General features: G+C 39.9%; 1 protein-coding gene across 4 annotated transcripts in view; it reads left to right on the forward strand.

The window, feature by feature from the left end:
* The window catches only part of TRAK2 (trafficking kinesin protein 2), a 198,730-nt gene extending 177,726 nt beyond the window's left edge, over nt 1–21,004 (forward strand). For all 4 annotated transcript variants that reach the window (XM_033944580.1, XM_033944579.1, XM_033944577.1 and 1 more), the window contains 3 exons: nt 5,381–5,653; nt 16,008–16,107; nt 17,710–21,004. In XM_033944580.1, the coding sequence (XP_033800471.1) occupies nt 5,381–5,653; nt 16,008–16,107; nt 17,710–18,412 (1,076 nt within the window). In that variant the 3' untranslated portion in view covers nt 18,413–21,004. The remainder of the gene's footprint in view (nt 1–5,380; nt 5,654–16,007; nt 16,108–17,709) is intronic.
* Nucleotides 21,005–25,275: the final 4,271 nt, after the last annotated feature.

Here is a 25,275-nt window from a genome sequence, read left to right on the forward strand (position 1 = left end):
CAGAAGAAAACGTGGATTAAATGGAGATCCGAATGAAAAATTTACAGAGAAGTAAATATGGTATCTAAATATGGGAGTGGTTATATACAAACAGGAAATGTGATTGATGGACAGGAAAAATCTCCAATCACGCTGCTGGGGAGTTACAAAATACAAAACAAAAAGAGATTGGTCGACAGAGAGAATATCCTGTAAAAGGAAGTGCTTCCGTTTTGATTCTATCTCTTAAAAGTCTCTCTGCAGATTATATTTCAAACTTTAATTAATTCCTACACCCCACCTCCTCCTTATATGTAAGAAACAGTGAATTATATATATCGAGTGATGCTTACTATTGAGGCAGACCGCTTACTCTCTTTAGATAGATTTGGAGAACATAAAGGTGACAGGGGACGTTGTACTTTTGTAAATTAAAAGAGTCCCAGGGAGAAGCGTCGCCTTCCACGGACAACCTTTTCACGACGAGCTAAATATGTAATGATAGGAGTTCATAAAAACTAATTAATAACTCCTCTCCGATTCTAAAATGTTGCTAAGTTTGTTATGAAAGAGAGGAGATTCAGTATGGAATAACACAGAATAAATCCAAAAAGACTGTGCTGTATGTAAGGTGTAACTGATTTTCTCCTTCTCGAATACTGAACTAGCTTCGAAGTTATTCAGCGCTTTTATTTCTCTGGCACTTTGACTGACGGGCTGTCCTCAATACTGACAAAAATAAAATCAATTCCCTAGTCAGGAAACATCTTCATTACTTGCTCTCTTAAGGGAATGATGAATATCTTGGACTATTTAGCAGAAACAATGAAAGAGGAATACTGAATCCTACAAGGTTTTTGGGGACAGAAATTGGGGAAAAGAAAAGAATCTAGGAGTCTTACAACTGGGAATTTTACCTAAATCTCTTCCTCACAACACAAATTGGAATAAAGGTTGAAAAATAGACTGATTGCAACAAACATACCTATATAAAGACATTTTAAGACACACAGACTCCACTTCATGATCCACATAGTATTATTAAAATAATAATAATATTAGATATCAGTATAATGAATGTAAAGTTGATTCTTGATAAATATATGCAAGATTGTAAATCTCATTGATAAATCTTATATAGATTTATCAAAAGATAAGATAATATTTTCTTATATAGATTTAAATACATTAACTTTTTATATAAAATTTATATAAGAAAAATATATATTTGCTAGATATATAGGAAATATATTAGATAAAGGGAGATAAATTATTAGTAAATAAAGAATATTTTAACTTAGCTTGGGGGAGTTATTTTAACCTAACCTCATCTTGCGTACCCAAGTAATCGTATTTAATAAGAGGGGGGGGAGGGAGGGAAATAGGGATAAGGGAGGGAATGGGAAAGAAAGATATAAAGGAGATATAGAAATAATAAAAGGAAATTATAATTTATTAAGTATATTGGGAAAATATATTAATAAAAAACATTATATATCATTATATAGAAAATATATTATAAAAATTATAATTATAAATGTCTCTTAAAATAATATCTTTGAATGTTAATGGTCTAAATCATGTTATAAAAAGGAAAAAAGCATTACTGTTCTTAAAAAGGCAAAATGCAGATATATGTTGCATACAAGAGACCCACCTTTCAAATATTGAATCTAATAAGTTGACAGGTGGTTGGATAAAGCATTGTTTTTATTCACCAGCCATAGGGAAAAAAGCAGGTGTTGCTATTCTAGTGAATAAAAAATGCTCAGCTTTATTTAAATTAAAAGAATCAGATGTTCATGGCAGATGGGTAAAAGTGGAAATATGCATGGGAAATACAACCATGACGTTGTTTAATATATATGCCCCTAATTCAAAACAAAATGAATTTTTTAAGACTCTTCAACAACTGATCTTACCACTGGCTACTTCAAATCTAATAGTAGCTGGGGATTTTAATGCTGTTATGGATCCTTTATTAGACAAAAACCCAAGTAGATATATGAAATCGATGGGACTAGATAATTTGGTACAAACTTGTAATTTGACAGATATTTGGCGAATACTTCATTTTAATGGACGGGAATTTTCTTTCTGTTCTCATGTTCATAATTCTTTTTCAAGAATAGATTATATATTTATATCAAAACACCTAGCACATCAAGTAACACAAGCTGCCATTGATCCAATCATATTATCTGATCATGGTGGAGTGTGGATTGAAATTAAAATCACAGATCAAAATACAAATAGACCAATATGGAAATTTGATAATACATTGCTTGCTGATCCAATATTCTGTGAGAATTTTCAAACAAAAATGAAAGATTATTTTCAAATGAATGATAAAGATGAGATCTCTAGGGAAATATTATGGGATGCTTTTAAGGTATCAATAAGAGGACAAATTATTTCTTATTCGGCTTATATTAATAAACAAAATAGAAAACAATTTACTAATTTAGAAAAAGAAATAAAAATTTTAGAATCAATGGGAAAAACAGCAGAAAGCATGTTTAGTGACATCAAAGCTTTTGAGAGAAAATTGCATGTTTTTGAAAAAGACCTTGAGAGTGGACAGCTAAAATATTTTCCCAACCTAAAAATACATTTGGATAATTCTACAACATTTGTGGACAGTCATAAAAAACACCAGGAAATCCACAAAGCATATTCCACCATTGTAGCCGAAGCAAAGGAGAATTTTAGTAAAAGATTTTCTCAGTTCCGTAAGATGGAGACAACCCTTTCATTTATAACTTCCCCAGAAAAGTCCACATTTGAAGATCTTGATCTTTCCTGCTTACAGTGGTTGGATATTCAAAATTTGGAAATGGAGCTACTGGAATTTCAAGAAAGCTCTATCTGGAAAAGTAAATTCAATGACCTGCGTGCGGCTCTTGAACGTATTGAGTGTGAAAGGGTGACAAATGAAATCACTGCTAGCAGTTCTGAAAATGAAATCCTAAAAGCGTGGAATTCTCTGCCAGACAATTTTAAGTCCATGAAAGCACTTGGGATTGCTATTCTTACTTTGTTTGGGTCATTCTATGCTTGTGAGCAGCTGTTTTCGGCTTTGAATCATATAAAATCTGATGCTAGAAACAGATTAACGGATGACATGAGTGCTGCATGTGTTGCTCTGAAATTAACGCACTATGAGCCAAGGATTGACAAGTTATCAGCATGCATGCAACAACAAAAATCACATTAATTTTTTTCAGAGCATGCCCAATGCATATGTTTACATGAAGCAGTGTTTTCAGTTTGCAGTTAAGACACTTTCTAAGTTATTTAAATATTATTTAAAGATGTTATTTAAAAAAGGGATTTTACATGGCCCTGTTGTATTCCAATCTGGAATTTCCAATAAAAACGGTTGGTTTAATTGAAAGCTCTTGTTTTCTTTACATCATATTATTAGAAATGTAATGATTTAACTATTTTCTAATTTCATTGTAAATTTTACAAAAAAAACATGTATAGACTCTTTGGGAATACACACCGAGTCTTGACACAGTTAACAGTTTTAAGAAGTTTATCTTTTTTTTTACTCAGGATACATTTGACATGTTATGTGAATAATTTAAAATATATTGTGTAACTGAATCAAATTCTTCCTAAATTCATTAAATTGAATGAAATCATTAAAACATTATAAATTGCCAATAAATTGAAATGAAAACCAAAGGATTGTGAATCAAATTGATTCTCTGACAATACAAAGATTCCAACCTTTAAAAATGATGTTACATAGTTCAGGCTACTTTATAAAGAGTTTTTAGATACTAAAATCTTGTTATTAAGGTTTAATTGACGTGCTGGCACTTTGAGGAAATTCTTTGGTTTTGTGCGGCAGTTTGGGCACTAAGGCTCAAAAAGGTTAGCCATCACTGGTATAGATGAATGAAACATCTGCTTTAATGCATTTTAACTATATGTTCCAGACAGCAAAATGTGAAAAAAATCACAAGGGTATGAAGACATTAAAAAGGCATTATCGGTGGTGGTGTAGCTAGACATGAATGGGCCCCAGGCAATAAAATTAAAATGGGCCTCAAGGTAGTGAGGACTTGGGAATAGAGGGAGGAGGACTCCTTCAGCGCTCCAATAAACAAACCCTGCAAAAAGCAATCGCATTCCAGACCTATCACAGTAATATAAACTGAAATGCAAGGAATCACCGATGCACACCTTTGTTGTTCAAGCATTGCTTTGGTGTATCTTGTTTTATTCATTAACTCTCTTTCCAGGGTATCCTGTCCTTTTCACATTTCTACTCTTGTGTCCAACATCCACCTTTCCTCTGTGTCCTTATCTGTCCTATACAGTCTCTTCTCTCTGTGTCCCTATCCTCTCCCGCATGTTTGGCATGTGCCCTTTGTGTTTCATTTATCTTCCTTCCATATTCCTCCCTATCCCCCTTGTATCCAGCATCCCCCAACTATGTCCTTGTCCCTGTATTCCTTCCATGCCCAATATCTCTCTTCTGTGTCTCTGTCCCTTCCCATGTTCCTCCCTCCCTCTCTTCTCTTCTGACCCACCCCAGGTCCAACATCTCTCCTTTTTGCTTCTCCTTCCCCCAGCAGTCCTCGAAACATGTCATCAGCTGACCCAACTAAGGCCTTTGCTCTGTTGAGTTCCACCTTTCTGATATAACTTCCTATGGGCAGGACACATTAGGGAAAGACCCTGATGGGGCTGCTGAAAACAGACTGCTTACACTGCTGCCTCTGTCAGCCATCCACTGCATAGTTTGAGAGAAAAAGTAGTAGTGATAGAGAAATACTGGACCCATCCAGGAGCAGAGAGAAGAAGTTATGCCAGACTTGAGGGAGGGGTTACAATTGCAGACACTTCAGTTACCTTCATCAGTGATGGACTAGGTGATTGCTAGGGTCCATTGATTCTATCTATAGCAGTACAATGCCTACTAACAGTTTGATGCATAATTTCTCTCAATTTTGTGTACATCTGGTGATAGTCTAGATTTGTCTTTTTAAATATTTCTAGCAATAACTATTTAAGGTAGACCTTTGAAGCTTTAGAATACACAAAATTTCATCTTTCTTTATTAATAACATGTGGTTTCAGGAATCTAGAGAATAGCAGTGAAGGATCTCCTTTTCCTTTGGTCATGTCTTCTAATTTGGTGATTATTAAGATGAGTAATTAAGTTGACCAAACTCACAAATTGCACCCTTCTGTTGCACTGATGCTGCTTCAGAGCATGAAATCTATCTTCAGAAAGGCTGCTATTGGAACTTAATTTCTTCAGAAATGTGTTCTGAATATACTTATGTCTGATTGTTATGCAAATATTTGACATCATTTATAGTAAAAGCTACATTTTGACACTATACTTCATAACTTTGAGTTACCTGTTTTGACTCGCCAGGATCTCAGACTCTCCACCACTGGCAGCAGCTCGCTCAGCCTAACCTGGCAACCCTTCTAGATCCACGACCTGGTGTTGTGACAAAGGGCTTCACACCTCTTCCAGAGGATGCTGTCTGCCATCTCTGGGACTTGGAAGAAGATGAGGATGAAAATGGGATATCATTTCAGGTGCAACAGTCCTCTCTTCTGGAGGAAGGGAAAGCCTCTGTGCCAAAGCCAACAGTTGGGATTTTCCTGCCAACCATTACTCCAGCCACTGTGCCAAGCACTGGTAAGCTGAATTGCTGATGTCAGACTATAGTTTCATCTGTTTCAGTTTCCTATGAATTGTGCTTCCTTTCATTGATTGCTTTAAAAATATGCTGTTCTTCTGAAATACATTTTATCCTTTCCTCTTAATGAAAAGTTCCATAATAAGATTCAATACCCAGTAGAAGGCATCATGGAAAATATGTTGACATTCTCTGCTCAGATGGTGGTGGCCAAGAAAGAAAATAGAATGTTAGATATTATTAGGAAAGGCATTGAGAATAAAAACAGAATGTTGTGCAGTTCTGGTCACCATATCTTGAAGGGTAACAACATAAGAATATAAGCTGTGCCTCTGCTGGGTCAGACCTGAGGTCCATCATGCCCAGAAGTCCGCTCACACGGCAGCCCATCATGTCCAGGACCTGTATACTAGCCCTCTATCTATACCCTTCTATCCCCTATTCCTTCAGAAAATTGTCCAATCCCTTCTTGAACTCCAATACCGTACCCTGTCCTATCACTCCCTCTGGAAGCGCGCTCCAGGTGTCCACCACCTGTTGGGTGAAGAAGAACTTCCTAGCATTGGTTCTGAATCTGTCTCCTTTTAATTTTTTGGAATGCCCTCTCATTCTTGTAGTTGTCGAAAGTTTGAAGAATCTGTCCCTCTCCACTTTCTTTATGCCCTTTGTGATCTTATAAGTCTCTATCATATCCCCTCTAAGTCTCCGCTTCTCCAGCGAAAAAAGCCCCAGTCTCTCTCATCTTTCAGCGTATGAAAGGTTTTCCATACCTTTTATCAAATGCGTCACTCTCTTCTGAACCCTCTCGAGTATCGCCATATCCTTCTTTAGGTACGGTGACCAATATTGGACGCAGTACTCCAGATGCGGGCACACCATCACCCGATACAACGGCAGGATAACGTCTTTCGTTCTGCTTGTAATACCCTTCTTGATTATTCCTAGCATTCTATTTGCTTTCTTAGCAGCCGCTGCGCATTGTGCTGATGGCTTCATTGTCATGTCCACTATTACCCCTAAGTTCCCAAGACAAGGCAGAGGAATTAGAAGACCTGGAAGACGTACTAAACCAAATTGACGAGTTAGAGTGCTAAATCACCTGGACCAGATGGTATACATCCCAGGGTACTGAAAAAACTCACATGAAATTGCTGATCTGTTGTTAGTGATCTATAACCTGTCACTAAAATTATCTATAGTACCTGAAGATCAGAGGATGGCTAATGTTACACCAGTTTTTAAAAAGGATTCCAGAGAAGATTCAAGAAATTACAGACCAGTAAACCTGACTTCGGTGCTGGGCAAAATAGTGGAAACAATTATAAAAAATAAAATTGTGGAACATGTAGACTAGACATGATTTAATGAGACAGAGTCAGCATGGGTTCAGCCAAGGGAGGTCTTGCCACACCAATTAGCTTGACGTTTTTGAAGGTGTGAATAAACAGGTGGATAAAGGCGAGTCGGTTGGTGTAGTGTATCTAGATTTCCAGAAGGCTTTTGACAAAGTTCCTCATGAGAGGCTCCTGAAAAAATTAATAATGGGATAGGAGGCAATGTTCAATTGTGGATTAAGAACTAGTTATCAGACAAAAAACAGAGAGTACGGTTGAATGGCCATTTTTCTCAGTAGAGGAGGATAAATAGTGGTGTATCACAGGGATCTGTGCTGGGACCAGGGCTATTTAACTTATTTATAAATGATCTAGAAATTTGAACTATGAATGAGGTGATTAAATTTGCAGATGACACTAAACTGTTCAAAGTTGTTAAAATTGTTAAAATGCATGCAGACTGCAGGAAGACCTTAGGAAATTGGAAGACTGGACATCCAAATGGCAGATGAAATTCAAAGTGGAAAATGCAAAGTGATGCACATTGGGAAAAATAATCCAAATCATAGTTATTGGATGCTAGGGACCACCTTGGGGGTCAGCGCTCAGTAAAAGAATCTGGGTGTCATCATAGACAATAGCCTTCCGCCCAATGTGTGGTAGTGGCCAAGAAGGCAAACAGGATGCTAGGAATTATTAGAAAAGGGATGGTTAACAAGACTAAGAATGTTATAATGCCTCTGTATCGCTCAATGGTATGACTTCACCTTGTGTATTGTGTTCAGTTCTGGTCTCCTTATCTCAAAAAAGATATAGCGGCAGTAGAAAAAGTTCAAAGAAGAGTGACCAAGATGATAAAGGGGATAGAACTCCTCTCGAATGAGGAAAGACTTAAAAGGTTAGGGCTCTTCAGTTTGGAAAAGAGACTGCTGAGGGGAGATATGGTTGAAGTCTACAAAATCCTGAGTGGTGTAAAACGGGTACAAGTGGATTGATTTTTTTTTTTTTTTTTACTGCATCAAGATTTACAAAGACTAGGTGACTGACACTCGAAGTTACAGAGTAATACTTTTAAAAAAAACAATAGGAGGAAATATTTTTTCATGCAGAGAATAGTTAAGCTCTGGAATGCATTGCCAGAGGTTGTGGTAAGAGCAGATAGCGTAGCTGGTTTTAAGAAGGGTTTGGACAGTTTCCTGGAGGAAAAGTCCATAGTCTGTTATTGAGAAAGACATGGGGCAAGCCACTGCTTGCCCTGGATTGATAGAATAGAATGTTGCTACTCTTTGGATTTTGGCCAGGTTCTAGTGACCTTGATTGGCCACCGTGAGAATGGGCTACTGGGATTGATGGACTGTTGGTCTGACCCAGTAAGGCTATTCTTATGTTCTTAGAAAAGAGAGAGAGTGTCCAAAATGATTAAGGGGATAGAGCAACAACTCCATTGTGAAGCTAAATAAGTTAGGGCTCTCCAGCTTGGAGAAGAGAGAGTTGAGGGGATATATGATGGAAGTCTATAAAATCCTGACTAGAGTGGAATAGGTAGGTGTGAATTGTACAAGGACTTGGTGGTCTACTATGATAATACTACTGTAAGTAGTAAGTTTAAAAAATTGCACAATGTTTTCATTAAGTGCCTGATTATGCTCTGGAATTCATCACCAGAGAATATGGTAAAAGGATGGATGAGTGCCTGAATGAAAAGCCCACAAACTATTAAGAGGGAGTTGGAGAAATCCACTGTTTATATCCCAGGAATAAGCAGCATGGAACCAATATACTTGGGATTCTGGCAGATACTTGTGACCTGAATTGACCAAAGTCAAAAACAGGATCCTGGGCTTGATGAAACTTTGGTCTGACCCAGATGGCAATTTATTATATTCCTGGGGAGTTTTTTTATATTTTAACTTTTATTTTTATGACTTTCATATAACAAAATCACATCATTTCCATGTAACAGTAACAGGAAACAAAGAAATTCAAAAATCCATGATATATTACAAATTAAAATTCTAATAACATTTGTCCACCATCATAGGATAAGAAGACCTTCAAGTTATAGCAAAATAATAAAATTTATCCGAGGACAAACGGGCTGCATATTCTCACATGTGGGTGACATCATCCATGGAGCCCAGTATGGACAGTGTAAAAGTGTACTGTCACTTTTAAAGTGAAAAAATAAATCTCAAACTGCCCCTATTGTGCATGCGTGAGTGCCTTCCTGCCCACTTCCGACTCGCAAGACCATCAGTTCTTTGTTTTCTGCAGAGCAGAGAAGTTCTTAAAGTTTCTCTAAGCATATTTAAAGTTTCTTTATAAGCATATTTAAAGTTTCTTTATAAGCATATTTAATGCATTGTGCCTTCCCATCTTCTAGTCATAATTTTTTATTTTCCTCTTATCTCTCTTGTTTTACTAACTTTTATTTTTAGGCCTACCAGCCCCTTTTTAGCCTGTTCTAAAACGGGGAGTGTCACCCTTTTTTTTCGGTGTATCTTTACTCGACCTTCCTCTAACTATTGAATCTTTTGACCTTGTGTTGGTGGTTTTCCCGTCCATATCCCAAGGTTTTAAGCGGGTTCAAATGGTCACTCAATGTCAAAGGACCATTTCAGGTACAGACCAACACAACTGGTATGTCCAATGCCTAGGTACTGAACACGGGGACATTTCTTATACATTCTGCCCCAAGTTGCGAGAAAGTTGAGATACGAGAAATTTTTTGGGTCAACGTCAGGGACATTAATAATGTCTAAAAAATTCAGGTGCTGACGCAGTGTCAAATATCTTTTTCCTTGGTGCTGCCTGCCTCGGGGGACCTGATAAAAAAAGCATAAACATATTTCTCCCTCTAGGTCAGTATCCACATAGTCTTCACCATCAAAGTGCTGTAGGCGCCAATATACTGAGACTGAATCACCTATGAAGTTTGCTCCAACATTCAATGCAGCCCATGGTACCTTAGCAAGTATCATACTTAGCCCATGGTACTTTAGCAAGCGCCATCACTGCATGATCAGTTCAGAGAACTGTTGCAGAAAGAACTAGCTGGGCTACTTTAGTCAAATGTGGTGCAAATTCTTGCCTCAATATTCCAAGCCTCTGCTTAATCCGAGCATTGAGCACTGACATCATTGAGGCACGACATCCCCTGCATAGGAGATGATTTATTTGGAGATCATATAGAGGAGGCCACTCAAAAAATTAAACGATGTACTGACTGCATGGCAACCTTGTCCTCTCAATCTCGTCAGTCTGATCCTACAAGGAAATATTCAAATACTTTCAAGCACACACATTTCTACTCAAAATACAGATATCACCAGCCTGCTACATCTACTTGACCAACAACTCAAAGACAGTCCAGACGACAAAGACAACAGAAAGCTTATGTGCCTTCTCAGTCCAAACCACAGCAGTCTTTTTGACTTTCTTCTGGAGAAAATAGCCAGTATTTCTCAACCTTGATCTCAGACTCTACCTATTGAGGAACAACTCGCCCATTATCATCAATGCTGGACCCTTATAACTTCAGATCTCTGGACCCTTCAAGTGGTAAGTCAGGGCTTTGCCCATCGATTGCAGAAAAGACCCCCAAATCATCCTCCAAGACAGTCTCTCTTCAGCCCCAGGAAAAGACCCTCTTTCGCCTGGAGTTCTTAGCCCTACTCCAGCTCAATGTCATAGAATAGTAGTTCGTAAACCTATCCCGGGGGGATCCCCAGCCAGCCAAGTTTTCAAGACATCCCTAATGAATATGCATGAGGTAGATCTGCATATAAGAGGTGACAGGCATGCAAATCTGACTCATGCAAATTCACTAGGGATATCTTGAAAACCCAACTGGCTGGGGGTCCCCCAGGACAGGTTAAGATCCACTGCCATAGAAAATGTGCCCTTGCAAGAGAGAGGCAGAGGGTACTCAAAATATTTTCTTATACCGAAAAAAAACAAAGGCCTCCATCTAATTCTGAACCTCCATACCCTCAACAAATACTTGGTAAAGGAGAAATTCCGAATGATTTCTTTGGGAACCTTATTACCCCTAATGGAGAAGAACGACTGGCTTATTACCCCTAATGGAGAAGAACGACTGGCTTATTACCCCTAATGGAGAAAAAAGACTCAAGGAAGCCTATACACATATGCCCATCCTCCCAATCCACGGGAAATATATTTATTTTTGACTGGGAGCACAACTCTATCAATACAAAGTATTCCCTTTTTGACTGACATCATCCAGAGTACTCACGAAATGCCTCGTAGTCGTGGCTGCAATCCTTCTCTCACACAATTTCATGTGTTCCCTTACTTAGATGACTGATTGATCAAGGCCTCCACACCTCAATGGCTCACCAAGCCATGAATGCAACAGTTTGACAGTTTGCTCAAATTTCTAGGATTCACAGTCAAATACAAGAAATCACATTAGAGAATCCATGTAAACTCTGGAGTTCATTGGAGCCCTCTTAGAAACAACCCACACTCAAGTCTACATGTCTCAACAGCAGGGGTCTCAAAGTCCCTCCTCGAGGGCCGTAATCCAGTCGGGGTTTCAGGATTTCCCCAATGAATATGCATGAGATCTATTAGCATACAATGAAAGCAGTGCATGCAAATAGATCTCATACATATTCATTGGGGAAATCCTGAAAACCACACTAGATTGCAGTCCTTGAGGAGGGACTTTAAGACCCCTGCTCAACAGAGACTCGATACTCTAATTCAGATATGTCAGAAGGTCTCTTCACATCGTCGCATGTCAAATGCTACAACTTCTAGACCACATGGCCTCTACAGTACATGTAACTCCATTTGCCTGTTTACATCACAGGGAGCCTCAGGGAGCACTTTTGACCCAGTAGTCTCAAGTCTACTATTCCAACTGCAACAGTCTCTTCAGTTGTGACTACCTCTGACCAATCTATCCAGGAGTCTGCTATTTCAAGCTCCGCCTCATCAAAAGATATTGACAGACGCTTCCATGCTCAGAGGTTGAGCCCATCTTGATAGTCTCAATTCACAGGGATCCTGGATTCCTCCTGAAAAAATACTCCATATCGATCTTGAGCTTCAAGCAATTCGCAGTGTTTTGTGCACATTCCAGGATTATCTCCTCAGCCATGTAATGCTCATCTGCATAGACAATCAAGTAGCCATGTACTACATGAACAAACGGTGGATCATGGTCTTATCTGCTTTGACAAGAAGTGATAAAAATCTTGTCATGGGCAATATCTTGCAAAATTTTCCTCAAAGCAGTTTATCTAGTAGGAAAACAAAATGGTTGAGCATACTCCTGCAGTCACATGAATGGTCACTTAGCTCAGTGTTTCTCAACTCAATCCTGGAGTACCTCCTTGCCAGTCAGGCTTTCAGGATATCCACATGAAAGAAATTTACATATAATGGAGCCAGTGTATGCAAATCCAGTTTATGCATATTCGTTGTGGACATCCTGAAAACCTGACTGGCAAGGGGGTATTCCAGGACTGAGTTGAGAAGGTAGTTCTTCAAACTCATCTGAAATTCCTCAGAAAGATCATCTTGAGTTTCATTTAAATCAGTTCTCCCTGTCTTTTTTCCAAATCCACATGCTCACCCTGGTGAAGCTGCATTCCACTCATTGGTCTGTAAATGTGCTCTTGGCTATTACTTGGATTGAACCAAACCTCACAGGACTTTAACTCAGCTGTTCCTGTCATTTGATCCTAACAGAGTAGGAGCTCCTGTCACCAAAAGAACCATCATCACATGGTTGGCGGACTGTATCTCCTTTTCCTATGCTTGGACTAGGCTGACGCTTGAAGACCATGTTACAGCATATAAAGTTCGAGCAATGGCAACTTCAGTAGCTCATCTACATTCCACTCCCATTGAGAACATCTGTAAAGCTTCCACCTGGTCCTCAATTCATACCTTCACTTCCCACTATTGCCTGGACAATCTTTCCAGAAGGAACTGTCAATTTGGCCAAGCAGTTCTACAGTACAGTGGTGCCTCACACAACGGACGCCTCGCACAGCGCACGCTGCGCACAACGAACTTTATGTCTTGATTCGTACAACGAACTTCGTTTCACACAACGAAGTCGCCCGAGCTGCATCCTTCCGCGCAGGCACTGCGCTTAACTGCCCTCTCTCCGCCTGGCTCCCTCTTGCCCCCCCGACTCCCCGACACGATCGGGGCAAAAAGGAGCCCAAGCCCTCTTGCCCCGCCGATTCCCCAACTCCCCGACAATATCGGGCCAGGAGGGAGCCCAAGTCCTCCTGGCCACGGCGACCCCCTAACCCCACCCTGCACTACATTACGGGCAGGAGGGATCCCAGGCCCTCCTGCCCTCGACGCAAACCCCCCCTCCCCCCAACGACCGCCCCCCCCCCAAGAACCTCCGACCATGGGCCCAACCTGACCATGTGCCTCAGGCCCTGCCCCCAGGAGGGACCTAAGGCTCCCGGGCCTATTCTGATTGGCCCATTCTGATTGGCCCAGGCGCCTTAGGCCCCACCAGTAGGCGGAGCTTTGGGACGGATGGGCCAATCCGGCCTCATTCCGTCGATGGCTGCCTGCCGGACAGGCGGGTTTGGCTCCCGTCTGTCCAGCCAACTACAGAAAGGTACGGGGAAGGGGGTTGGGGGTGTCGTGTGGGTCGGCCAGGGGGGTCGCGGGTCGGCTGGGGGGGCGGTCGGAGGTTCTTGGGGGGGGCGGTCGTTGGGGGGAGGGGGGGTTTGCGTCGAGGGCAGGAGGGCCTGGGATCCCTCCTGCCCGTAATGTAGTGCAGGGTGGGGTTAGGGGGTCGCCGTGGCCAGGAGGACTTGGGCTCCCTCCTGGCCCGATATTGTCGGGGAGTTGGGGAATCGGCGGGGCAAGAGGGCTTGGGCTCCCTTTTGCCCCGATCGTGTCGGGGAGTCGGGGGGGCAAGAGGGCTTGAGCTCCCTCTTGCCCCGATCGTGTCGGGGAGTCGGGGGGGCAAGAGGGCTTGAGCTCCCTCTTGCCCCGATCGTGTCGGGGGTGCCAGGGACCACACGGAGTCACCCACCGTACCACCCGATTCGGGTAAGCGCAGGTATCGGTGGGTGGCTTATTTGCGGGGGGGTGCCTTATTTTACATTTTTTTCTAAAAAGGGGGGGCTGTCTTATTTGATGGCCCTGCCTTATCATCGGGGAAACACGGTAGAAAAAAAAAAAAAAATGAACAGTTAAGTCCCAGTTTTTGCCACTGAGACTCTGCCCTCTCTCACTGTAAAATTAGACTCTACTTAGTCTGTCTTTAAATTTAAAAAATGTGTGTTGTTTTAAAAAACAATTATGTTTTTAGATGTATCTAAATAAAAATAATAACCAAAAATTTATCTTTTTTTATGTCATCTTAGCATATTTTATGCTACAGAACGAATTATTTTTTTTAACATGTATTGTTATGGGAAAACGCGTTTCACATAACGAACTTTTCGCATAACAAACTTGCTCCTGGAACGAATTAAGTTCGTTGTGTGAGGCACCACTGTATTTATTTTCTACTTAGAAGCCAACTACTTTCCAACCCTGTTGTTTTTGCCAGGCTCATGGTAATTAGTAATAACCCTCTTCTCAGCTGTATGAGCCTGGCAGCTAGGGAGTCCCATATGTGAGAATGTGCTACCTGCTTGTCCTCAGATAAAGCAAAGTTACATATCTGTAGCAGGTGTTATCTGAAAACCACAAGCAGATATTCTCACAACCTGCCCACCTCCCGTGTTTGGCTTCTTAGCTTTGTAATTGAACTGATGATCCCATGAGTTGACAGCAGGTGGGAAGGCATTCGGGCATATGCAAGACAGGCAGTTAGATTTTTTTTTCACTTTAAAAGTGACAATACTGGGCTCCATGGATGACATCACTCACATGTGAGAATATCTGCCTGCTGTCCTTGGATAACACCTGCTAAAGGTAACATATCTCAGAAAGAAGACCTAAGCTGTCCCAACACATTAAACCCATATAAACTTTGGAAGTTTTGTATGCTCAATTCTTCCTTGGTATCCACAAATTCCTACATTTGCTTGGGATCATTAAAGATATATGAACTATTCTGAAAAGTAATACAATTACAAGGAAAACAAAGCAAAAAAGTTATTCCCAAAGCCTGTGCCTGAGGGTAGAGAGCCAAGAAATCTTTGCATCTCTTTTGGATGGTCCACAGTACATCAGGAAAAATGCTAATCTTAGATCACAAGAATTCATAATCTATGTATCAAAAATATAATTTGAAAACTGTTTCTCAATCTTACTCTAAGACAAACATCACTAATGAGTAGTCCATTGAGTAATAAACTCCAAAGATGAGGTTAAGTATTTGGTTTTAAATAAATTGTCAAGTTAGTTATAGCATACCTGTTTCATCAAATCAGATTAACTGGATAAAAAGATAGGAGTAAAAATCGGTGTTCTTTAGTTAAAGTTGTCTCTTGAGAACCTGGAAACTGGTACATTTCCCACTTCAACTCCATGTGACCCTGGGAAGTCACTTAAACTCTGTTGTCCCTGGTACAAAAAACAGATTGAACCCAGAAGGCACAGAAAAAGTACATGTATAGAATATATAAACTGCTGTGCTTGTATGACAGGCTATATATCAAGTCCATGACCCTTGACCCCCCCAACTCCCTAGCCCCCCTTTTACTAAGTCGTGGTAGAGTGCTAAATGCACCTATACTGCTCTGGCATTCAGAATTCCTATGAGCGTCGGAGCATTTAGCGCCCCAGGCTGCGGTAGAAACCTCTACTGCAGCTTAGTAAAAGAGGGCCTAAATGAACTAAACAGATCTTTTGAATGTCATCTCCTGTGTATTTTCCATCATGCCTCCTACCCAATCCAGAGATTATGGTTTCTGTAGAAGCAAATAGTACAGTCTGCTGCACGAAATGAAAGAGAAGGGAGTAGACTCACTCATAGGTTTTGTTTTGTTTTATGTGATTGCTAATAGTGTTGATGATCTAGTCCAGTTCCATTAGATCTTTTTGTGTTTTTCAGCTTCACACCCAGGGAAGTGTCTGTCCTCTACAAACTCAACATTCACATTCACAAACTGCAGGATCCTGCACCCATCTGACATCACTCAGGTTACCCCTAGGTAAGAACTGTTTGCTCAAAACAAAAAAACTACTTAACTCCTGGAAGCAATTTTTTTTTTTTTTGGTTTTAAGTTTTTTATTGATTTTTTCACATATCAACAAGTGTTATAAATTTTCCATACATTTATCTTAACAATACACTTGATATCTCTATAATGTATTTTATATAAACCATATTTTATATTATTTTTCTTATGAATTTATATAACATATATATTGTAATGATTTTATCAATTATTATTTAATTATGAACCCTTTTTCCTCCCTTTATCACATTAATTTCTCATAAGACTATCATTCATTCATTATGATATATTTTTTATAATGTATAATAAAGAGAATAAATTATTTACCCCTTCCCTCCCTCCCTTCTTTAACCATTATCTTATTATGGGAAAAAATTAAAATCAGTCATTGCAAAAATCTGTTAATGGTCCCCAAATCTTCTTGAACTTATCCATATATCCTTTTTGTGTTGCAAATGTACGCTTCATCTTATATATATGGCAAACTGAGTTCCACCAAAAATTATAGTTCAATCTGTCATAATTTTTCCAATTATGTGTAATTTGCTGTACTGCTACTCCAGTCAATATAAATAAAAGTTTATTGTTATTTGATGAAATTTGACTTCGAGCTCTCATTGCAGTACCAAACAAAATCGTATCATATGTCAAGGCTACTGGATTTTCTAACATCCTATTAATTTGAGGCCAAATTGATTTCCAAAATATTAATATGAATGGACAATAGAATAAAAGATGATCTAATGTCCCTGCTTCAAGATGACAATGCCAGCATCTATTAGACTTAGAGCTATCTATTCTATGTAAACGTGTAGGGGTCCATAAAGCTCTATGTAAAATAAAAAACCAAGTTTGTCTCATTAAGAAAAAGCTTAACTGCATTAACCTGGCTGCGTTCCTGCACAGATTGTTTAATCTAGCCTAGCAAAATTTTTTAGCAGAACAAAAATACTGCTGGAAAATATAAACTTTCTGTGGGCAATCTGTGAGCACCTTCTGCAGGCACTTGCAGTAAATATCTTAGCTTTATACTGAGCTTTCCCACAGATTTCTTTATTACTAATCCTTGGTGTCTTAGTACTCTGCTATATGAATCTTGGCTTAAAGGGTCAGTGTCAGGTTTGCTAATGAACTCAGTCAGCTTCATCACAAATTAACAGGGTGTTCAGTTTTTGAGAAGCATCCTATTTTGCATAATTTGGTTAGCAAAATTGTACTGCTGCAGCACAAGTAAAAATATAACTAAAACAGTGTACACATCTTTCAAATATCGATTCTGACTTGTATTGAATTTTTGAGTTTATGCAGATTTTTATATTACAATTTTAGTGTAATCTGTTTAGGAACAAACACACTTATTAACCACAAGGTTGAAAAGTGACAAAGACATGCATTTGTGAAGGCTAATTACCAAGTAGGCACCTGTTTTATATAGATACACAATCCCTATGTGACTTTACTAAATCACCCCACCAAATCCCTCAGAAATCATGGCTAAAAAAGTGTATATTTTGTGTCATTGGCTCACCCTCTGATAACCCCTATTTGGGGGTTTTTTTCTGTTTTAATTTACAGCTCTATGTATAATCCAGTGTCCTTTGGAAATAAAGTTGGCAGTATTACCAGTACGGTCGTGAGCTCTCCTGCAATGTCCTGCAGATTTAGCCTTGGAGAATCCTTTACCAACGGAAGAGATTCCACTCCCACTCCCAGAAGCACCACTAATCTAACCAAACTCTTACAAGAACAGGGAATCTCAGCTAAGGTCTATAGCAGCTCAACTTTTGAGGAACCACTGTTTCAGCAGACATCAAGGACCTTTGCCATTCCCTCCACACCACCAAATTCTCCCTCCCTCTCTCCTTGCTCATCTCCTTTACCTTTTGAGTCACGATCTACTCTTTCTGAGAATTTTCTAGCCTCCCGACCAGCTGAAACATTCCTACAGGAAATGTATGGCATACGACCCATCCGTAACCCTCCTGACTTAGGGAAGCTGAAGATGAATCTTGTGGAAAGGCTAAAGAGACTGGGGATTGCCAGGGTAGTAAAACCACCTGATTCTGGAGAGCACAACAAAGGTCAGGCTTTGGAACCTGAATTACAAAAGCAGGATTCTACTGTATTTCTTGGGACAGGAAGCAGCCTAATGGGAGGACTGAGGAGGAACCAGAGTCTTCCAGCTTTGATAGGTAATCTTCCACCACCAGTTTGCACTTCCTCACCAAAAGTGAGCACTTTAAAAGAAGATCATGGTGAGAGGTTATCAGACATCTAGTTGAACAAATACAAGAATAAAGCCTGGGAAAAGTTATTGGATTACTGTAACGTAACAGGAAAGTTGTAGAGGGTGTGAGCATGTAGTGAAAAGAGAAAGTGGAATCAGTAGGAATGTTGGATAAATTTCAGGAAGGAAAAGGAAGACAAAGATAGTGAGGACAGTTCTGAGAAGCAAGCTGAGGAACAGAGAAACCAAAGCTAGAATTTATAAAGTATTAGATTCTTAAAGCACAGATTTGTCATCTTAAAGTAACTGCAAGACTGATCGTTATTTCTAGATTTTTCTATCAGCAAGACTGTACCTGCTAGGTCCTCTCACATGCCACGGAGTACTAGCAGAACTAAAGGATCTGTTTAATGCTAAACATTAATACTTGGCCCAGTAACCCGTGATAGATTTTCTAACTGACAGAATAAGTTACTACTGCCTAGAGGCAGCTACTCCACCACCAAATGTATACACCTGTCACTGGAATTGGTGCTTTGGAGGCCCATCCTTATTTTAGGCAAGCTGGCTGCAGCAATGAGGGAAACTGTTCTGAGGTTGCCATAGTTTGTGATTTTGAATGGACCCCTTCACTCCCCTAACAGGAAAAAAGCAGCCAACTGTCCTACTACCTAGGTACAGCTGAAAGGTTAAATCCACCACTGCCAGTAGCTATTTTCTCTTCTGAGGAACTAAAAGTTTAGCACCAGTTAGCGTAAATACACATCATCTTTCAGCTTTTATATGACCATTGTAGAAATTATTTCTACTTTCATGGTGTTTGGTGCTTGTATTTTTAGATGTATAGTAGACACACCATTTGTAATACATATTAGAATGAGAGAGGGAACTTTTTGTGGCAAGTGGAGGTCTGTTTTGTAAGTGCAGTGACTAATGAACCATATATAGAAATGAATGCTTTTTGTGAACTGTTTGGAAGGCAGATTACCAGGTATACTGACAAAAGTGCAATCAGTAAGAATTAAAAAAAATAAGATGCACTCAGTATGAAAAAAGTACTACAAAGTATAAAAAAAAGTCCAAAATATGCTGTGCATATTTTTACTGCAAGGATTTTAGTTACCCACCAACAAATATTCTTAGGCACATCTTTTATGGTTGCAAAAGGAAATTACTCACAGGTGTTTGCTTTCAGGGTTGTTATATTTGACCCCAATAAAAGTATGTTTGTTCAGGTGGGGAGTACTGTCCAAATTCTTGTGGTGCTGTGCTCTTAAATATTGGGTATTATCGCACCAGTGGCACAAACTCTTGTCTTGTACACGGAATGAACTGACAACCACAAAGAAGGTATGGCATACCTCAGATTTTAAGAGAATTTAGCTTTCTTCAGAGCAGGAGTATGTAAGCAGCAGGATTAAATTTTCAAGCAGCTCTGGTGCTTTGGAAACAACGGGTTTGTTTAGCAAATAGTTTTTTCTGGAAAAAATATATATTATTAATTTGTATACTTTGATAATGGAGAACTTAGAATCTGCTTGTAATATACAGTGAAGCAATGGTTTGAAGACTGGAAGAGTTATTAAACTGTATAAAAATACCAATAAAAATATTGGTATTTGACTGGAAATGATTTAAAATCGAACAGGGTGTTCTGAAAGGGAGAGTCCTTAAGCTCTCAGAAGAAGCCATACTGTAATGGTACTGGACCTTTGTCAGTGACTGAATTATATCAACAGCATGTCAGTTTTCAAGAGATTACCATTATCATGTTTTCATAGCCCTAAAATGTACTTAGCTCCATTTGGATTCCATAATATATTTGTTAAATGTGTGGTAGAAAAAGAGTAACACTGAAGTTACTGAAGAGCCACAAGTGGGTCCTGAACCATTCGTGAAACAGTACTGCTTTGATTTGCATGACATTTTTTGGTCAATTGGGGGGGTTAAACAGGGATTTTCATTCATGCCCTCTGATGCATGCACTTTTCCCAAAGGAAATTAGAGAACATGGAGCAATAGGAAAGTAGGGCTTCTTTTACTGAGGTGTGCTAATGATGAGCAAGCACTAAATGCCATGCAGTCCATTATATTCCTTTGGGCATCTGAGCATGCATTAAATCCGTTAACACACCTAGGGGGTCTGGAGAACTCTATAATGTTTCAAAATAGTTTTGAAATTATGTAAAATTCTAAGTGAACAGCATTACAATTTTTTTATCTTTTTGTATTTTTAAATTAGAACGAATGTGTATTTTTAGCTAGTTTGCTAACAATTGTAACAATGGTTATGATTAGTGTTATGTGTTAATGTTAGTTACCGAACAAGTAAATATGACAGGTTTCTTGGACATTGTTCTGAGATATGGTTGCTTTGACAACAAATTAGGTCAATATCAATGCGCATCAGTTTATTTGGCAAGATCTATATCAGCCCGAGTATTCTCATTTTCTTTGTTGGGAAAAGCTTGAATTGAACCCTGCGGAGCTTTGAAAAATGTACAGTTGTCTTCATTTACTATACATTTATTTCTTAAATGTTGCAGCTTCAATTATCTATGCATAACAACAACAAAAATTGTGCAATATTGTATTTTGCATGTTGATTTTATGAAGCCATATTAAAGCTGTTGTGTATTGCCATTAAGGAGCCCTTTTACTTAAATGCAGTAAAGTTTTGCACTTTACTATGCAGTAAGTGCAAATCCTGTTCGTACCTGTTTTGGAGGTTTCCAGCATCTTCTCATACAATTACCACACAGGAAAAGCACTTTGCTGTGCAATAAACATAGTTTATGGCTGTTTATCATAGATTTGCTGGCACACAGGTCAAAGCGGTTCTCAAAGTTAAACAAAGAGAACTGAAAAAGAACTCCAGTATCAGGGCACCCATACAAAGGAAAAACATGGTGAAAGAGCAGACAGTCAGTTGAAACAGATGCTTGTGGTAACATAGTCCACACTTATTCCCTGGTCATACAGTAACTCTTCCATTTCCTGTCACATAACATACATAACATAGTGTAAATTAGCATATAGCATAAATTGTCATGCCAGAATAGGAACTTCTGCTCTGTGTGCTAATAATAATAATAATAACAGTTTATATACCGCAGTACCGTGAAGTTCTATGCGGTTTACAAAAGATTAAGTAAAGGTACAAATTGACTGACTTTTTAAGAGGGTAGAAGAAGAGAGAAATAGGACATGAATTCATTGATAAGGAGAAATTTAATAACAATAGGACAAGTCAATCGCTATTGAGGGGAGAGAGAAGAGTGGATCAGCTGTCTGTGCTAACAGTATATGTATATGTATATTTTCATAGACACGCTTATATTATTATTCTGCTTTTTTCATGGGGACATGTGCATCTCTTTATCTGATATATCTTTGGTAAAGTAGTTACTATATTATGCAGTACTGTGTGCTGAGAAATGTTGCACTTTTTTTAACAAGTATATCTGAGGTTTGAAAATGACTTCAACCCTTACATATCCAAATATGCTCTCTTCTTTTCTAATGTAGCAGAACTATGGTTATGAAGTGCCAGCCCTTAACAGTTGCAGAACGGTCTGATTTTCAGCATGTCCACCATAAATATTTACATACATTTGGTTAAAAAAATCATGTGCTTTTATATGTTTTGGCTTTCTTGAAAGCCAAACTGGTTTGTAGACCTTGGGGACTGTATATGTACGTATATCCCCGACATAAAATTATCAGAGACAGATTTATACTGTTCTCCGGGTCTCATCCTTCACTTGCTAGAAAAAGTCTCATATTGAAACTGACCAGTATTGTCTTTTCTATCAAATAAAGCCCAAATATGCAACTACAGTACATAATGGTTGCATGTACAGTTTGAATTGGCACTATATCTTGTGGGTCACATGGGATCTTTTAAATAAGTTCATAGTCAGTGCCGCGCAAGACGCCAGCGCACTGACAATCCAGCACCGACAATTCGGCGCAAGACAGAAGCGCGCGGGGGAAGAAGTAATTTTTAAAGAGCTACGACGGGGGTTTGGGGTGGCAACCCCCCACTTTATTGGTTAGTGTTCGCGCTGCTGTTGGAGGGGGGTTGGAAACCTCCATTATAACGAAAACAGAACTTTTTCTGATTTTTTTCAGGAAAAGTTTCTTTTTCTCTATAATGTGGGGGGTTTTACCCCCCTCCCCCCACAACGGCAGCGCGAACACTAACCAATAAAGTGGGGGGGTTGCCACCCCAAACCCCCAGTCGGAGCTCTTTAAAAATTATTTTTTTCCCTCGCGCGCTTCTGTCTTGCGCCGAATTGTCGGCGCTGGATTGTCCGCGCGCCGGCATCTGGCGCGCGATTATCCCGTCACCTTTAAATATAGAGTGTGGTAAGTTTGCACTCTCCATGTGTTGCATCAACATTTTTGATGTAAGTACAAAGCCTGTTCAGAAAGGCAGGGGGTATGTCCAACATTTCACCTGCATGTTACCACCCAGAGAGGACGCTTAACACCTAGCACAGCACTAAATTATCACTCCTCCTTCCTATCCTGCCCCACCTCCTAGAGCAGGGATCTCAAAGTCCCTCCTTGAAGGCCGCAATCCAGTCGGGTTTTCAGGATTTCCCCAATAATTTATATTGAAAGCAGTGCATGCACATAGATCTCATGCATATTCATTGGGGAAATCCTGAAAACCCGACTGGCTTGCGGCCCTCAAGGAGGGACTTTGAGATCCCTGTCCTAGAGGCTGAGTATCCTCCCTCCCCAGGACCTAACCAGGGATCTCCATGTAATCCAGTGGTACCTGGGCAGCAGCAGAGCCACTCTGTTGCCTCCCAAGCTGCACTGGGAGCCAAAATGGCCACCATGACCCTCATGGGCAAATCAAAGTACTGCAGCAGTACTACATGATGACCACTAGTGGTCAAAACAGGCTTTTTGGATCCTGCCACAGTCCTGGGTGGCATCAGAGGGGCTCCACTGCTGCCCAGGTATTATTTGACCACCAGGACGAAGGAAGTCATCCTGCCACTGTATCATGCAATGGTGCGCCCGCATCTGGAATACTGTGTCCAGTACTGGTCGCCGTACCTCAAGAAGGACATGGCAGTACTTGAGGGAGTCCAGAGAAGAGCAACTAAGCTAATAAAGGGTATGGAAAACCTCTCATATACTGACAGGCTGAAAGAGCTGGGGCTGTTCTCCCTGGAGAAGCGGAGACTTAGAGGAGACATGATAGAAACCTTCAAGATCATGAAGGGCATAGAAAAAGTAGACAGGGACAGATTTTTCAAATTATGGGGAACCACAAGTACAAGGGGGCACTCGGAGAAATTAAATGGGGACAGGTTTAGAACTAACGCTAGGAAGTTCTTTTTCACCCAGAGTGTGGTGGATACATGGAACGTGCTTCCGGAGGCTGTGATAGGCAGGAGCACTTTGCAGGGCTTCAAAGAAGGTTTGGATAGGTTCCTAGAGGACAAAGGGATTGAGGGGTACAGATAGGAGTAGAGGTAGGTTATAGGGATAGGAGTGAGAGGCAAGTTATAGGAATAGTCAGGGACCACTGATCAGGCAATAGGCCTGATGGGCCGCCGTAGGAGCGGACCGCTGGTCGAGATGGACCTCTGGTCTGCCTCAGTGGAGGCAACTTCTTATGTTCTTATAGCAACTCCCAGATAAGTCCCAAGGTGGGAGGGTCTGACTTTGGGAAGGTGGGATGAGTTCTCAGGGCAGAATTATATACAGGATTAGAAGGGGTTTGTGACGAAGGACATCAGAGGTATTGGCCCATATTGAGGGTGATCAGAAAGTTTGGGGAGCAACCCCATGGCACTTAGAGCATCTGCATTTGCCTCCTCCTCTTGAGGTGACAGTAACTGCGGGATTTTTATTACGTTGACTGCTTTTAAGCACAGAAGACATTAGCAGGTATCTGTGCTAATCTTTACTGCAAAGTAAAATCCACATTAGCTGCTTCACACAGCTTAGTAAAAGGGCCCCAAAGTTTTGAACTTTTTATGTTAGGGATGATTAATATGCATGTATATACCTCTGGTAGTCCTGCATATAAACATATTCAGATCAGTCGGGTTAGCCTTTGTTTCAGGGGAGACAAAGAATAATTTTCTTTTAAGAGGCTTTGAGAAATACTAGCACACAAAAAGCAACATCCTGCCACCTTATTTAGCATATATATTTATATTAACATATGGATCATCAAGCCCAGATAATGTGTTTCATGACTGTAATAGCAGTCTTCAATTTATAATTTCACCAACAGCACCATAGGTCATATAATAAGTTTTAAGATTTTTATTCATTTTTCATATAACAACAAGTGTACCACTTAAATTTATACAATTTCATTACGTACACACTCCTTCATACATTACTATATTATATATATAACGCATCATTATATTCAATACCTCATCACATTAGAGGATAATCCGATTAGACCACCTCTTTAGGCTCTCACTAAATCGTTTACTGAGCAAAGACCCTTAGAGATGCCACCACTGTACTCAAAGTTTCATAGTAACTGGCTTTATGCATCAAGTCCTCACCAGGTCCTATTTTTTAGATGTATTTTTTTAGATATAACCTTATAGTTTGGTAGTGTATAGGATAAAGGGGATTAAATTAACATAACATATTCTTTGTTCATAGGGATAATAGCCTTGAAGAAACCCTTCGGGTGAAACATGTTAGCTTGTTAGTCCCTGAGAGCTTGACCACTAATTAGAGAATGACACGGGGAAAAAATCTGTCCCCGTCACTGCACCGTCCCCGGCCCACCATCCTCTGCACCGCCCCCTCACCGCCGTTCCCTTCACTACCCCGTCACCGCCACTGCCATCCCATTCACCGCCCCATCACCGTCCCCGCAGCATCCATATACGCCTCAGTACTGCGAAACACCATGA

Source organism: Geotrypetes seraphini, chromosome 5 (assembly GCF_902459505.1).
Source record: "Geotrypetes seraphini chromosome 5, aGeoSer1.1, whole genome shotgun sequence".
Classification (NCBI taxonomy): domain Eukaryota; kingdom Metazoa; phylum Chordata; class Amphibia; order Gymnophiona; family Dermophiidae; genus Geotrypetes; species Geotrypetes seraphini.